Consider the following 15,043-nt stretch of genomic DNA (forward strand, 5'->3'; position numbering starts at 1 on the left):
ATGTATGGTTAATTTTTACTTCTTTGCCTGCAAAGTAAAATTTGCTGCTTGTAAAAAATAATGTATGGTTAAATTTTACTTCTTCAATCTTTGCCTGCAATGGGCCCCCCCTCCCATGGCCGTGGACACTATACGACATCCAGTAGGTTTCTAGCAGGGACCAATCATAGGGCTGCTGACAGGTCACCGACTAGCAGCTATTAGCACCTTGTTTAATGTAAATACCATGAACTCAACCCAAGCGCGTAATTGTTGCTTGTATACTTCAGTACTAACAACAGGGGTCGAAATAACCCTCTGTGTGCAACTTGGTGCAAGTAAATTTGGTGTCGTGCAACTAATTTTTTGCCTGCTTGCACCATGGTGCAAGTTTGCTTTATCCACTGTTACTACCTGTAGAATTACCCAATAATATTAATTAATAAAGAACTGGAGTGGAAAGGAACAAAACCAGAATCCATGAAGTTTTTCTTCATTTTTTGTAAGTAACAGAAGGTTACTATCTACGTCGCTGCCAGCGGATGTTTCCCATCACTTCTGTATTTTTGGAGGGTGCAACTATTTTTCTTCCAGTGCAAGTATTTTTCTTTTCATTTGCACCAGTGCAAGTTGGCCCCAAAATCTATTTCGACCCCTGAACAATAACATGGGGTGATCTGTATTTTAACCCCATGGTACTAAGTGCTTCACCAATCACTTCGTAAAATCTACTTTGATGAACAAATCGAAATTGGACATTCAAATGGGGCTGCACTAGCGCTAATGGAGCGATCACTACGGGAAGGAACAGATCCTAGCGAAGCCGAGATTTGTGAAGCAAACTCAACCCATCGAAGAACAGGGCCGCCAAACAAATGGAGGGAAATGACAGACAACAACCCAACAAAGTCAACAATACCAGTCATTACCAGACCAACAAATGCAAAGCATCGAAAAAAATGGAACAGACTCACAAGCGGATTGTTCTGCTTGGAGAACACCACAGCAAGTTTAAGCACTCGCATTGGGAGAACTGTGGAACCTCAAACTATGTTTGCGTCAGCGAAAAGGCTGCTGAAGCAACCACTACGTGCAAAACTGCGATGAAGAAGTGTCCTGGGTTCATCCCAAATCTGGACGCAAGTGAGCCACAAAAGTAATAGAACCTATGCATGTTGCTTGTTGCTATCAACTTGCCTGTTAAAGATTCGGAACCGATACATGTACTCGTACCTACTATAACTTGCCATACCCTACCAAACACGACTACACTTTTACAATGTTCTTGCCAGGCCTTTTGAGCATAGGGGCGCCCTATGCTGTTATTTGTACCCCTATAGTCTATACTGTTTTTCCATAAGCATGGGGATGCTAATACAGGGCTCGAAATTAACATTGTCCCAGTGTCAAATGACACTAAATTTTCAGCTCGGAACAATTCAAATTATGCTTCGGGACAATTTTGGGGCAATTGTGAAATTCTGAGACCGTCCACGTCATTTAGGAACGCAATCCATCTATCCTGCTGCGGGCCGCCAGCAGTCCATAATACTCTGACAAACATTTGAATTTGACCAGTCAGGATTTTCCAAATGTCGGGAGGGGGGTCCTGAAGATGGTGGCGCACCCATGATACTGTATTTCCCTACAGTCTGGGGAAAAACTGATGGATATTTACTAATATTATTTACTTGAAACTGTTGAAGTGGACTTCAAGTTGTACAAATTCAGTTGTTGTTGTTTTTATTGTTGTCGCTTATTTCCTGAAAATCAGGCCGGGACAGTTCATCCTCAGTTCGGGACAATTGAAATCTATTTTTGGGACAATTCTGGGACAATAGAAAAAAAAGTTAATTTCGAGGCCTGTAATAGGGGTGTTTTTTGAAAATATAACTTTAGAATGAAGCTATAGCAAAGGGAAAACCTTCACTTCACAAAATCTGACCCTCATCAAGCAAGAAATATTTATGCACGCCGCAAGAAATTATTCCGCTGCCTGTTTAAATGCTGATTTGGAAAAAATTCATTCATGGGCTGTTCAGTGGTTAATGGAACTTAACCCAGCCAAAACAGAAGAAATGTGTTTTTCAACCAGAAAAGATAACTCAACACTCCAACCTCTTCTTTTAAACAACTGTATTATTAAGTCTGTCTCCTCCCATAAGCATCTAGGACTTACATTAAGCTTTAATATGTCCTGGAAACCTCACATCAACAACATGGTGTCCAAAATTTCCAAAAGTCTAGTCACTTTTAAGGGTTTAAAATTCAAACTTTCTCGACAAGTTTTGGAAACGTTGTACAAAACATTTATTCGACCTTGTTTAGAATATGGAGATGTCGTTTGGCACAACTGTACAGTGGCGGAATCTCAACTTCTAGAAAGAATTCAATATCAATGTGCACTCACTGTATCAGGTGCTGTCAAAGGATCATCTTACTTCTTAACTCGGAAAGAACTTGGTTGGGAATTATTATCAGACAGGAGACACATCCATCGTCTGTTGCTGTTCTACAAGATTATCCACGGTACTTCTCGTAGTTATTTGTATGACCTAGTCCCCTCCAATATTGTATCGACATGTTCGTACAACCTTCGAAACAAATTGAATCTAAGACCATTGACCACTTCATCAAACCGCTTTGCTAAGTCTTTTGTTCCTTACGCTTTAAGTTATTGGAACAAGTTAGACGTGGCAACAAGGAGTCTTAGTTATTCTTTGTTTCGAATGCACTTACTTAAATCTGTATGCCCCACCAAAGTCAAACATTTTAGTTATGGTCCCCGATATGCCTCTGCCCTTTTAGCACGCTTTCGCATTGGCACCTGCAGCTTGAACGCCAGTCTTTTCAGTCGTACGTTAGTTCACAGCCCGGCTTGCAGCTGCGGGTGCCAATGCGAAACCATATCTCATTTCCTACTTCATTGCCCTTCATACAGTTTTCAACGACAGTGTCTCTTCGGCCAACTTGAATCATTGGTAGGACACCTCCTTGACATAAACTCACTCTCCGACAATGCTCTCGAACAACTTCTACTTTACGGATCCCCTTCATTCACGTTCAAAATCAATTGTCAAATAATGGTTCTAACTCAAGATTTCACTATTTCAAGTAGACGCTTTGCTTCAACCTAATTTATCATTATCAATATTTCTTTGGTGTGTCCTACCAATCACAACATTAGCAAGGGTGGGAGGAGGGAAGGACCTGCGCTTTTAGTCTTCTTAGTTTCATTCTTTATCCAAACCCCATCTGTCTTATTATTGTTTTGCGTATTATATCTGTTCGTTAGGGTATGCATTGTTTTATCTTTGTATTAAGTTTACTGTTCGATGGCGGCGTTAATATAAGTTAACCAAACTTGAGTACGCCGTCATCGTGTCTGTATTTCTTTATATATGTTTTAATAAAAAAAAAAAAAAAGCAAGAAATAGGGTCTCAGGGGGTTGTGAGTTTCAAATTTTTCGGCTCAATGTGCAACTTGTGCTGCGAAAGTTGTCCTTTTGTACCTGACCCCTATGCTGTGAAAAAATCTTGGTGAGAACACTGCTTTAGTTACTCTGCATTTTGTGCTGTTCTTATGTTTATGCATCACATTATCTAGCCGTGGCGACTCTTGATTCGGGCTTACATTGCATTACCCTCAGCAAGAGTCGTGGAAAGATCCATTGGCAGAACTGCACATTTCCCGTTGGCTGCCCGATGCTCCGTTTTTGACCCGGTTTTTTGCTGTCCCGAGCTTCCCTACAATATAACTCCACAATTGGCCGGGTTGCCGATGTTTAGATCAGCCTAAATATTCCACAGCGCGACAGAAAAGTAGTAAAATAGCTAGTCGGCACAAGCTGGCGGCCATCTTGGATATAGTCGGGAATGTCCGCTATCGCCGTCGATAGCGTCACGATTACCGAAGCCCGACCGAAAGCTCTCCGATTATAACCGGAAAGGCTACCGAGCGTTCCCAACGGCGGTAGCGGACATTCCCGACTATATCCAAGATGGCCGCCAGCTTGTGCCGACTAGCTATTTTACTACTTTTCTGTCGCGCTGTGGAATATTTAGGCTGATCTAAACATCGGCAACCCGGCCAATTGTGGAGTTATATTGTAGGGAAGCTCGGGACAGCAAAAAACCGGGTCAAAAACAGAGCATCGGGCAGCCAACGGGAAATGTGCAGTTCTGCCAATGGATCTTTCCACGACTCTTGCTGAGGGTAATGCAATGTAAGCCCGAATCAAGAGTCGCCACGGCTACACATTATCTATCATTGTCATTTCTGTGAATTCCTTGAAAACATCTACTGTTAGTTTGTGTGACATTCCCTAGTGCTACAATCTGCGTAAAAAGTGGGCTTCATAATTTGCGTGTTATCTGCTAAGTCGTGATGGTATTGTTTTATTCTGCCGTTCTTCTACAAACAGCCAGCAGAATATCATGAAGATACCCATTCTCAATACACATGTTGCAAACTAAAGTAACAAATGTCCTCCGAAAATTCTCTTTGTAATGTATAACCACTTGATATCGACTAACAATGGGTGTGAAGTACTTGTTTTCACCCATCGTGTACCACCGGATCAGTGGTAATTGGCTACTCTACAAGTGAAAGAACTACTCTGTAGAAATCTACTGGATGGCATTCAGTGACGAGCCACCCCCCTCCCCCTTCTGCTCTAGATGCAAAATTGCACATATTTTTCTCATAGCCACAAACAATCTTGGTGTTTCGTACAGCTTTTCTGGGGACATCCATGGAGTTCTCTTTTTAACTCCATGGGACATCAGAAACTTCTCTAGTCCAGACACGTCGAAGGGACGTCACTCAATAAATTTTTGATCGGGGCATGCAGCAACAACCAGCAAGCAGCACCTCGTAAAAGAAACAAACATTTCCCAAACATGACAATTATTACAACTGAAAATTTTCGTAACAATACATCAAGAACTATTTACGCAGTAAGGGAAAACAGTTGATGTCAAATTACTTCCGTGATGAAATGGCTACAAAACGGATTCTTTACTCTACCTGCACAGGTCTGTGGTCAAGATCCAAGATGGAGACCGAAAGAGAGATTCGGCGTAAAGGATTGTGGGATGTTTTTTTTGGCGACGTGACGGGGGCGGAGGTATCTGGAGGTCAGAGTTCATATGGCAGCTCTTGCTGAGGAAGGAAGACGATGGCAGATCACGAAGTTCGACACAAGGACAGGCAGCAACAAGATCGACAAAAACAAGGGGATTTTGTCTGCAGTCTTTGTAATGTTTCTGCACCCTTTGACTACTTGGGAACAACACCGCCTTTTGCAAAATCTATTGTGTAAGTTAAGCATAATTTTTAATATAAACCTAGAGGTCGGAGTCGATCTCATGTCTTCGTCAGAGGGACATTGTTCTAGATAAACGAACATTTTTTATTACATGCACTAGAAATCAATTTGGTCTAGAGTACAAAAGAATCTCGGTACTCCTTTTTTTCCTTTTTTTATTCTACAGAACACCCCAAAAGGGTTTGCACAGATTTACAGATGCACTGTCACCGTTTTAGGCCTCCGGTTATTTGATTTTGGACTGTTACTGGAAAAAAAAATGTTACCAAAAATTCTGCTTCTGTATTATGATCAGAGTGTCACGACAGTGTCGCAAAATGTAATGAGAAGATGTGATGAAAGGAAAGAATCATCAGAACAGGGGTAGATTTATTGCTGTTTGCGTTTGTTGTTACACTATGTTCTTTTATTCAATTTGTGTCCTAACCTTTGTATTTCCACAGTTAGTAATATGCTCCAAATCTATGCATCTTAATCGTTTTTTTCAGCCCTTCCCTTCATGTATTTTATGGCGCTTTTGCAATAAATTTAAGGTCTCCAGTGGACATCATCCATAAAAATTACTTGGTCTGGCCTTACTATTTAGGGAATGACCTGCCTGAGGCATGTCCAACTTTCCCTCCCCCCACAGTATTTATAGGACAGCCCCTGCATTGTAAGCAATTGATACCAGATGGGGAGAGAAGAGCTGTCTCGCATCTGAATCAATGCAGAGATTGGTGGGGGTAAATCATTATATATCTAACACAAAAGGTCCACTGCAGCGACATTGGGACCCCCCACGAGGCCCGTTTTCGAACTTGACCTTGGCCTCTACAATGGTGGCTTGCATACCAAAAATTATGAACATCTATTTAAATATACTTGAGTTATTTTGCTAACAAGCCACAAACACAAAAAAATCCGCTGCAGTGACGTACGCGCTCGCGCCGGATCGTGCTGTCGTGATGATAGTCTATTTGGGTGTCCTACAGTAATTATCACCATAAAATAAAAGTTCTCAAATGATAGCCTCTCCTATAAAATACAAGCCCCCAATACACATTGCAAACACGAGATTAATAGGAGATATCCATATGTCAAGCAACAACTCTTGTGTGTAGTCTTACAACCTTGCACTAACACCAACCGACTGGTTGTTATATAATAATTAGAGGATACAGGCTTCGCCAGTAGCCATCTTCAAGTTCAATGTGATTTTGCATGACTCAGCAAGGGCAACAGAGTTGCATAAATGCATAATTAGAGCTGGTAGTAAATACCTGCAAAAACCACATTACAGACTGCGCTATAGTATAGATAAGCAAAGGATTATCGTGTTCCATTCTCCTGCATAATATGCAACATTGTAGACATGGCTGTATTTGACTGACGGGTATTTGACTGTATGTCAGATAAAACATCTATTGCTCAAGATAGAAGAATCCATTCAGTGATATATTGAATGAATGAAGACCTTTATTGTACATTTTTGCTATTAGCACAAGTCACAAGATTACAATCATATGCAATACATATACAAATACATAAACATATAACTGTTGCATGTATACATAAACTTCTAATGTATTCTAGTCTTTTTAACTTCTTCTCTCTTCTTAGTGATTGTGTAGGAGTAATAAATGTAGGAGGCTGTATGATTGGTTAGATTTGGTTTGTCAAAGGCTAACACTATAGTAACAGATGTATAAATTTTTTCTACTCCTTTTCTTTAAGGCCCGATTTAGAAGAAACGCTTAAGGGGTTTTGGCCAGGGAAACGTTTCGGAACGGTTAACCGTTCCCGGTCTAAAGAGGAAAAAACGGTTTGTTATGGGTTTTCGCGGACCGTTTCCGAAAACCACCTCAATCATGGTTTTCGACCGTTTCAGAACCCTTCAGCGGGGGGCCCGAAACGCTTTTTGCTAGGTCTAAAGTCAAAGGGTTTCTTGAAACAGTAAACCAGGTCACGTGTCATATGCTAATCACATGCTAATAAGCCCGCGGGCGTCCATTTTCTGGTATATTCGTGCCATATTCGATTGTGTCCATTTTCGCCATTTTATATCATGTATTTCTCGAATTTTTGTCATCCTTTATGTCTGGGGGGATGGCAGAAGGCCAGGGGAGGGTCTGGACCCAAGAAGAGATCCGCTGCTTGATCAGCTTGTGGGCCGATCAAACTATACAATCCCGCTTGGAGACCTCGCGTAATAGGGAGGGCATACATATGCTTGTGGACGGGCTGGCGGCTGAGGGGTATTTCTACGCACCCCAAAGCAGGTTCAAGGCCCTGAAACACAAGTATTGTAAGGCCAATGAGGCAAACCGTAGAAGCGGTTTGGGGAGGTCATCATAGGTCACTGTGGGTCAGAAACATCCTGCGCCACGGGCGGCCCGAAACGCTTCCACCTCTGTGTCTAAAGACGAACCGTTTTCTGTGGCAAAACGTTTCGTACCATTTCGAGACGGTATACCGTTTCTAGTCTAAATCGGGCTAAATAAAGTATCCGAAATGGGGTTTGCCTCTTCTATTTGGTGTCTGGTGACTGTAATTGAACTTGACAGGTCAGATTGAGGAATAAGAATGGCGTAGGCCAATACATTTGTTCATGTCACTTGTCATTTTATTGTGATTATAACATTCAAGTTGATTTATTGCAATGAGGGATAATGCTTGTGCATTAGAATTTGTTAAGGCATCAATCCCTGGAGGATTTCATTTACTAATCAAAGACATAATGCAAGTATATACGTTTAACTACGCCATCAAGAGACCTAGTAAATGATGACTTTACTTTGATTACCAAGATTTTTTCCCTTGTGAGTGTAACGAGATGATGGCCAAAGTCAATTTATTATCAGGTCCTGACGCAATTAACAGATGATCCCTGATCTTTTTTAATCCTGAAAGTGAGAGTGCAGGTAATTTTCTCCCAGTGGCAAAATGGTTACTGCTGGCTAAGGTGTACTGCAGTAAGCCATATATGTACATTTAAGTAGAGGACTGTCTCGACAGGCAGGTGACATGCAAGAGCAGCAGGAAAAAAGCTTGCCAGACGAGTCTGACAGCGTAAATTTAGGCCAGATTACGGATAGTGTTCTCTCGGTTAGGCCAGACCAATTTAATTTCTTGGTTAACGGATTCGCCGCTTCATTTTTTTCTGATTTGCAAATAAAAATAAAAATTTAGAATCAATGAATGGTATCATTAAAAGTTCAAAATTCATTGTTTAAATTTTGAACCAGCCTGGTATGTTGACTTCATGGCTCCTATCGTACCATTTTGGGCTATAAGAGGATGCCTAGGCCTGTTTTTTTTTTTTTTTTGCCCTCCTGCTCCATTATTTTTCTAGAAAAATCCGTTAACCAAGAAATTAAATTGGTGTGGCCTTACTGTGCAATTTTGAATGTTTAAAGATTGACCAGTTCTCTTGGGTCACCGATCTCCGTTAGTATAACAGTCAGTAGAAAATTATGCTCAATTCTATGTTGATTTTGGAATGTCCCAACCCTCTGGCGAACAACAAATTTGGCTCAAGCTCTTTGACAGTGTGGGACCAAGGACATTGTCTGCTTGGAGATTAAGTGAGTCAAGTGAAAGAACTTTCCAACAACCACCAGTGCCCAGCTGGAAATGATGGGGTATAATTGTACAATGTTTCCACCTTCCAGACTGGACTGCTCTTTCGACCAACATGATTTTCTTTTTGATATAACCTTGCCCTTACCAACAGAGAATTGGTACTATCCAAATAGCTACTTCATTACATGTAATAGTTTGTGTTGACATATATACAAGTGATGGTTCGAACATACATTCTGTAATTTACCAAAGAGAACCATAGAATTGCTATTCGAATAGAAGTAGAACATCCCTGGAATACTCAATCTATTCATATGTTGCCACCTCAAGGCTGTTGGAGATGGCCTTTGTGATGAAAGACCAGTTTTCTCAGGGGAAGGAGGGACATCTAGTCCTTGGGGCCAACTGTTGTCTGTGTGGCAAGTGTGTCTGTTTGGGACAGGTGAGTCTTGCATCCACAATCATCACCTGAACTCAATTTTTAACCTAATGCTTTTGGTTTGATCATGTGTCCATGTACTGGCCATGCAGCAAGACAGTATGTAACATTAGAGAAAATAAATGTTCATTGGTGCACATACAAACATACACTTATCCCTACACACATTAACACATGTTCATCAATACACACACAAACACGCTCATCCATACACACATTAAACACATGTTCATCAATGCACACACACACTCATCCATGCACATAAAGAGTTTCCTCCTTTGCAGAGTTAAATTTTGGGAGGAATGTTGCAGATACACAATATTTTTGTGTGGGAACGTTGATATGCAATTTTTACATGGGCCACATAGAGGGGGGTTTGCCACCAAGAGGATGAGGGAGTTATGCACGGCAGAAACTCTGCACCTTCAAAGCCTTATAAAAAAAAAACTTATCATCATTTGGCACAGATGTGCGAACTTCCCGCAATAAATGCCACCAGTGCAGGGAGGTGTTTCTGTCTGTTTCATGATGAGCCACAACTTTCTAGCAGTTGCCAATCAAGTTATCAATATAAAGCCAACCATAACAAGAAGCCATAGCTGACAATCCTCCGTGAAGTTTTATATATTTCTTTATATATTTCAACAAAAACAATCCCAAGCGTCAACGCCAGACCTACTGTGCAGACATTACAATTAGGCAACGGTCAATACAATGAGGGCGCGTCACAAGCATAAAACATAAAAAGATCTAAATCCATTACTGCTCCCAGGGCGTGTAAAGGTACTGTGCTTCAAGTTCGAAGTTCGTTTTAATTACACACGCACAACCATTGCATTCACATAAAGATCGGACTATGGTCGTGTCACTATTAACGAAGACAGCCCCACCGTCTTACCGTGCCTGTTACTTATTAAGCGCGACTGGCCAGCACCGCGAGTGTTACTAATACTACCGCTGGTCAGATACCCGGGATATCTGCTTAGAGAACCTCTGCTACCAGACAACTGCCTAAACCTACGGCCTATTCCACAGGATTGTAAAAGTAGGGATGTTTCTAAAATATGCATTTACTTCAATATCAAAACTGCTACGGTGAAAATAAAAAGACGTGCCTCATCACGGACATAATGCCACACCACATGCGAAATTACACAGAAATGCGACGTACGGAAGAATGCGTTTTGGCTGCGAACATCTTCCAAAAAACTTGGCATCTCTTAAGCATGGGCTAAAACATCTGGAACCACTTATCAAAACCACCCCGTATCTGCATGAAGTTCCACCCCCCCCCACTGCTATTCCAAACAACGCGTTTTTCTGGACCATTCCAATTCGCCTCGTAATTGTAGGGGTGCGTCTGCAATATTACATTGACCGCGAAAGCAGCAACGGCAAAAATACACATTCGTGCATCAACACGGGCATGCCCGCAGACGGCGTATAAAATTGCGTGCCGATTACACAAAGGGAACCCAGTGTTTTGACTGCGAACATGAAAAATCAGCCGTTCACAACACTCCGTCCGGAGGTCCTGACCTCCTTCACGGAGTAATAATATTCCTGAAAATCGACCTATATCTATTAAACGACTGCAAAAAACAAGTTTGAGAAGACCACCAAAAGGAAACCGCATGCACCCAAAATATTAACACCTTGCTGCTGCCACATAAATCTGCAAAGGAGCCCATGTTCATTAACACACAGTACACACAAACACACACATCTTAAACACATGTTCATCAATGCATACACACACACAAATCCATGCACATGAACACGTGTTAATCAATGCACACACAAATACACACACACACTCATCCATGCACACACACTCTTCGTACACAAACATATGTTCATCAATGCACACATACACATTCATCCATGCACCTAAACATGTTTATCAACACACACTCATACATGTACATGTTCACACTCATCCATGCATGTACAACACAAGTCAAACAATATGTGCAAACACACACACACACACACTCATACATGCACACAAATAAACACGTTCATCAACACAAGCACAGATGCCCAACTCACACACACACCACAACCTCCTCCCGTTGCCAAATTATGTCAACCCTATGAATTATGTTTCTCTTTGATAATGCAAATAAGATCCTCATTTGCCTCAGTTGTATCATGAAGTTTATAATAAACTAGAGTTCCACGATCTCATACCTTCGCCAAATGATGTTAATCTTTATGACTGACAAAGATGATTCCTTCTGATTATGCAAATAAAATCCTCATTTGTATTATATTTATATTATAATATTGTCTTATAATATTGTATTATACAATGTATAGTTGATCATATTCTCCATCAAAAGACAGCCTTATCTTAGCAAAGAAAGCCATTCTATCATTTCCTCATAAATTATGCAAATGAGGTCCTTATTTGAATAAGTTATGTTTATTGATGTTCTCCTTCACTTAACTTTCAAATACCCCAAGTATGAAATTCCAGGCAGTTACATGTAGCATTATGGAATTATAACATTTTCTCATTAATTATGCAAATTAGGTGTTAATTTACATAATCAATATCTGCCTGTGTTTCTCTCGTTCTCAATTACATATGTCACAGGCTTGAATAGTCCTATAATGTAATGCAACTGATTTATAGAATTTCGCCATTAATTATGTAAATTAGATCCAGATTTGCATAATTGTCACATAATTATGTCAAGCGTCACTTGAGCTACCTACATACCAAAATTCACGAAGATCCGTCCACCGGTTCTTGAGTTATCCTCTTTTGAATATTTTCAAATAGCCCTGCAGTTCCTGAGCAAGCCGCTAGGGGGCCCAAACTCGTGTCACTTCTTCCCCAGCATGAGAGCTACCTACCATCCAAATTTCGTCACCCCAGCATGTCTAGATCATGAGATATCAAAACCGGAAGTTCAGCTGCAGTACCATAACAAGCCGCTAGGGGGTCCAAAATCTAATCATTTCCAGGTCTCATCAAGACCTACCCACCTACCAAATATCAAGATAATCCATCTAAGCTTTCTCGAGTTATGCTGTTGACAGACACACACACACACACAGACACACGGCCACGAAAACATAACCTTCTTGGCGAAGGTAAATATATCACATCATGTGAATGCAACAGATTAGGTTGGTTGCATTCACATGATGGCCTGCAACAGACAGGTTAAATTTAGTCAGCGTGAATACAAATCATCAACTGGTTCTTTGGGGGTTTCGATTGGATCTTCAAAAACTAGTATGGTAGTCTGGTATAAATGGGGTATAAAAATTAACTGATCATGTACAGGTGCTTCTTTCCCTTTACACTTTTTTTTTCCAAATTCCAGAACTGCAGCCTATTTTACACCAAGAGATTCTGCCTGCCTTGTGTGTTACAAAACATACAGGAATTTCCACTGGAGATCCAAGACGAGGTAGCAAAGAAGAAAACTTGGGAGATGCCAAAATACTAGAGCCTGTGCGCGGGACAATTACATGTACAAATATGTACATTTGTTTGTTTCAAGACACTTCCTTTAATAGCTTTATGTAGCATATGCAGAGGAGATATGCTGTACTGGAAATATGCATGTCTCATCTCACTGCCAACAGCATGTAAGTAGCATTAAATTAAATTTAAAAAAAAATTTAATGTATTACATGTATGTGAGCATCCTTTATTTATCTCACAATAAGGACATTTAAATAGCTTGCCTAGTTGAGTAACTTTTACATTACCTCATTACAGATGCCATCTATGTCATGATTTAGCTGTACCACAGGTAATGTGTAGAACCCCTAACCAACTTTGGACATAGTAACAAATGTATATTAAATCTGTCCTTTCTAGCACCATACAAGACATACATGGACCTGTACAAAAAACACCATTAATTAAAAACATTTGAACTTGGCTGCTAGAGACAAGTAAGCTATTGAACATCTATGAGACTTGAATACCACATACATGTAGGTACAGTTAACACACTGTGTCTCAAAACCACTACATTTACATTGTAATGTAAGCTCAAAAGCAGGTATATGTACAACAAATACAAACACATGGTATTACATGTAGATGCATTATTAAATATTCTTTGAAGAAATTTATTCAATAGTTTGGAAAATCTGTATCACAGTGTCTTAGCATTTTCACAATGCCACTCTAAGTACTGTTTTGCACCTCTATATTGCAGAGGAAATTAAAACTAGTGGCACAATGTAGTGTTTTATTGACCTGGTTTCTAAGAAGAGAAATTCTACACAAAGTTTATAGTAAGGGCAGCTATTATTCTTCATACTTCAATAAAGCCATTTATCATCTACTTGCTCAATTTGATAAATTATTGTTACATGTTGCAAAATTGCTATCAGAAGTACATGTACATGTAAAATCATGTAATACCAGGCTGAGATTCCTGCTGGATTATTCAACCCTCGGCCTGCTGTCTTCTGTTGTAACCAATATGAAGCATGGGTGCACTCCTAGCAGGCATGTTATCACATAGCCAGGGTCTAGCCTCTGTAGCACTGCAGGCTTATAGAACTGGGGGTTTGGTTGTCTTCGGCTGTTTTCTGATTAGCCCAGTTCTAAAAACGGGGGTAATTCAACCAGGCCAGCTATGTTGTCTATATGCAATCAGAAAATATCACATAAAAGCTCCCAAAGACCATGAAGACCCCCCAAACCCCCAGTTTTTGGTATGCTATGGAGGCTAGCCAGGGTCCTATATAATATAGTAGTAGACAGGTAGTTTGAATAAGTGTAGACTCTGAGGCATATATTATGGACTCTCCCTAGAAAATTGATTCACTGTCCTGGAGCAGTCTTTGGACACAAGATCAAACTGGAATATCAGCTAATGCGTTTGTCTGGAAATACATAGGTGTATTATGGTTTATGAAGAAAAACATTGATCAAAATTTGTACAATCCATGCACAAAGTCCAGATGTACCAAATGCAAAAACACACCCCTTCACAAAGAAAAATCCCAGAACAGAAATGAAACATTTTGATATCAGTGACTATCGGTATTACTGGGGCATGCGTGTCTTGGATTGATTGCCCATTGCTTTTCCATTCTGATGTAACTTAAATGTAGTTTAGCAATATGAGGAATAGATTTGCCTGCAGCTTACTGTCTATATACAGTACATGTACAAATGTACATGTACATGTATCTCAAGCATTCCAAACAGATGGACAGACATATTTCGCCTTTTGTATTTATCCTTTTGTTGTACAATTGTGGACCCCTTTTTACTGTGTTGGGTGTCCAATATACATATAGTCATGTATTTTTGTTGGTGCGTCATCACCGCAACCCTTCCAAAATACGTAAAATATGTAACTTAATTGCATAATAACAAAGTCCATGATATGTCTATAGTTTGTTGTGTGTTGTGTTGTGTTGTGTTGTGTTGTATTGTGGTGTTGTGTTGTGTTGTGTTGTGTTGTGTTGTATTGTGGTGTTGTGTTGTGTTGTGTTTGCAGAAAACAGGAAATACCATTTCAGAGGTTTAGAAATGCTGAATAGTGGAGCATACACCTGGACCCCCCCCTCCCCAAAAAGATTTTTTTTTTAACAATCAACACCTTATTTTTGAGAAACAGGATTGGCTTACCAATACCAGTGCCACTAAGAGTTCACTGTCCTTAATTATACAAAGCACTGATCAATTCAAATTAGCATGCAAATGCTCACCAAGGATCTCTAAACTTAACATCAATAAGAG

The 15,043-nt window shown here is 40.3% G+C and overlaps 2 protein-coding genes across 2 annotated transcripts in view; one reads left to right on the forward strand and one right to left on the reverse strand.

The window, feature by feature from the left end:
• LOC109470007 (60S ribosomal protein L36-like) overlaps window positions 1-5,105 on the reverse strand; it is a 14,087-nt gene extending 8,982 nt beyond the window's left edge. Inside the window, exon 1 of the mRNA XM_019768785.1 lies at window positions 5,009-5,105. The gene's annotated coding sequence lies outside the window, so the exon portion shown is untranslated. The remainder of the gene's footprint in view (window positions 1-5,008) is intronic.
• Window positions 5,106-5,124: 19 nt separating this feature from the next.
• Window positions 5,125-14,202, forward strand: LOC109470006 (cysteine-rich DPF motif domain-containing protein 1-like). The gene is made up of 3 exons (XM_019768784.1): window positions 5,125-5,299; window positions 9,204-9,315; window positions 12,654-14,202. Exons 1-3 carry the CDS (start codon window positions 5,160-5,162, stop codon window positions 12,777-12,779), a joined length of 378 nt encoding a protein of 125 aa, XP_019624343.1. The 5' UTR covers window positions 5,125-5,159; the 3' UTR covers window positions 12,780-14,202.
• The last annotated feature ends 841 nt before the right edge of the window (window positions 14,203-15,043 follow it).

The sequence above is a fragment of the Branchiostoma belcheri genome, unplaced genomic scaffold (genome assembly GCF_001625305.1).
Source record: "Branchiostoma belcheri isolate BF01 breed outbred unplaced genomic scaffold, Haploidv18h27 scaffold215, whole genome shotgun sequence".
In the NCBI taxonomy this organism is placed as follows: Eukaryota; Metazoa; Chordata; class Leptocardii; order Amphioxiformes; family Branchiostomatidae; genus Branchiostoma; species Branchiostoma belcheri.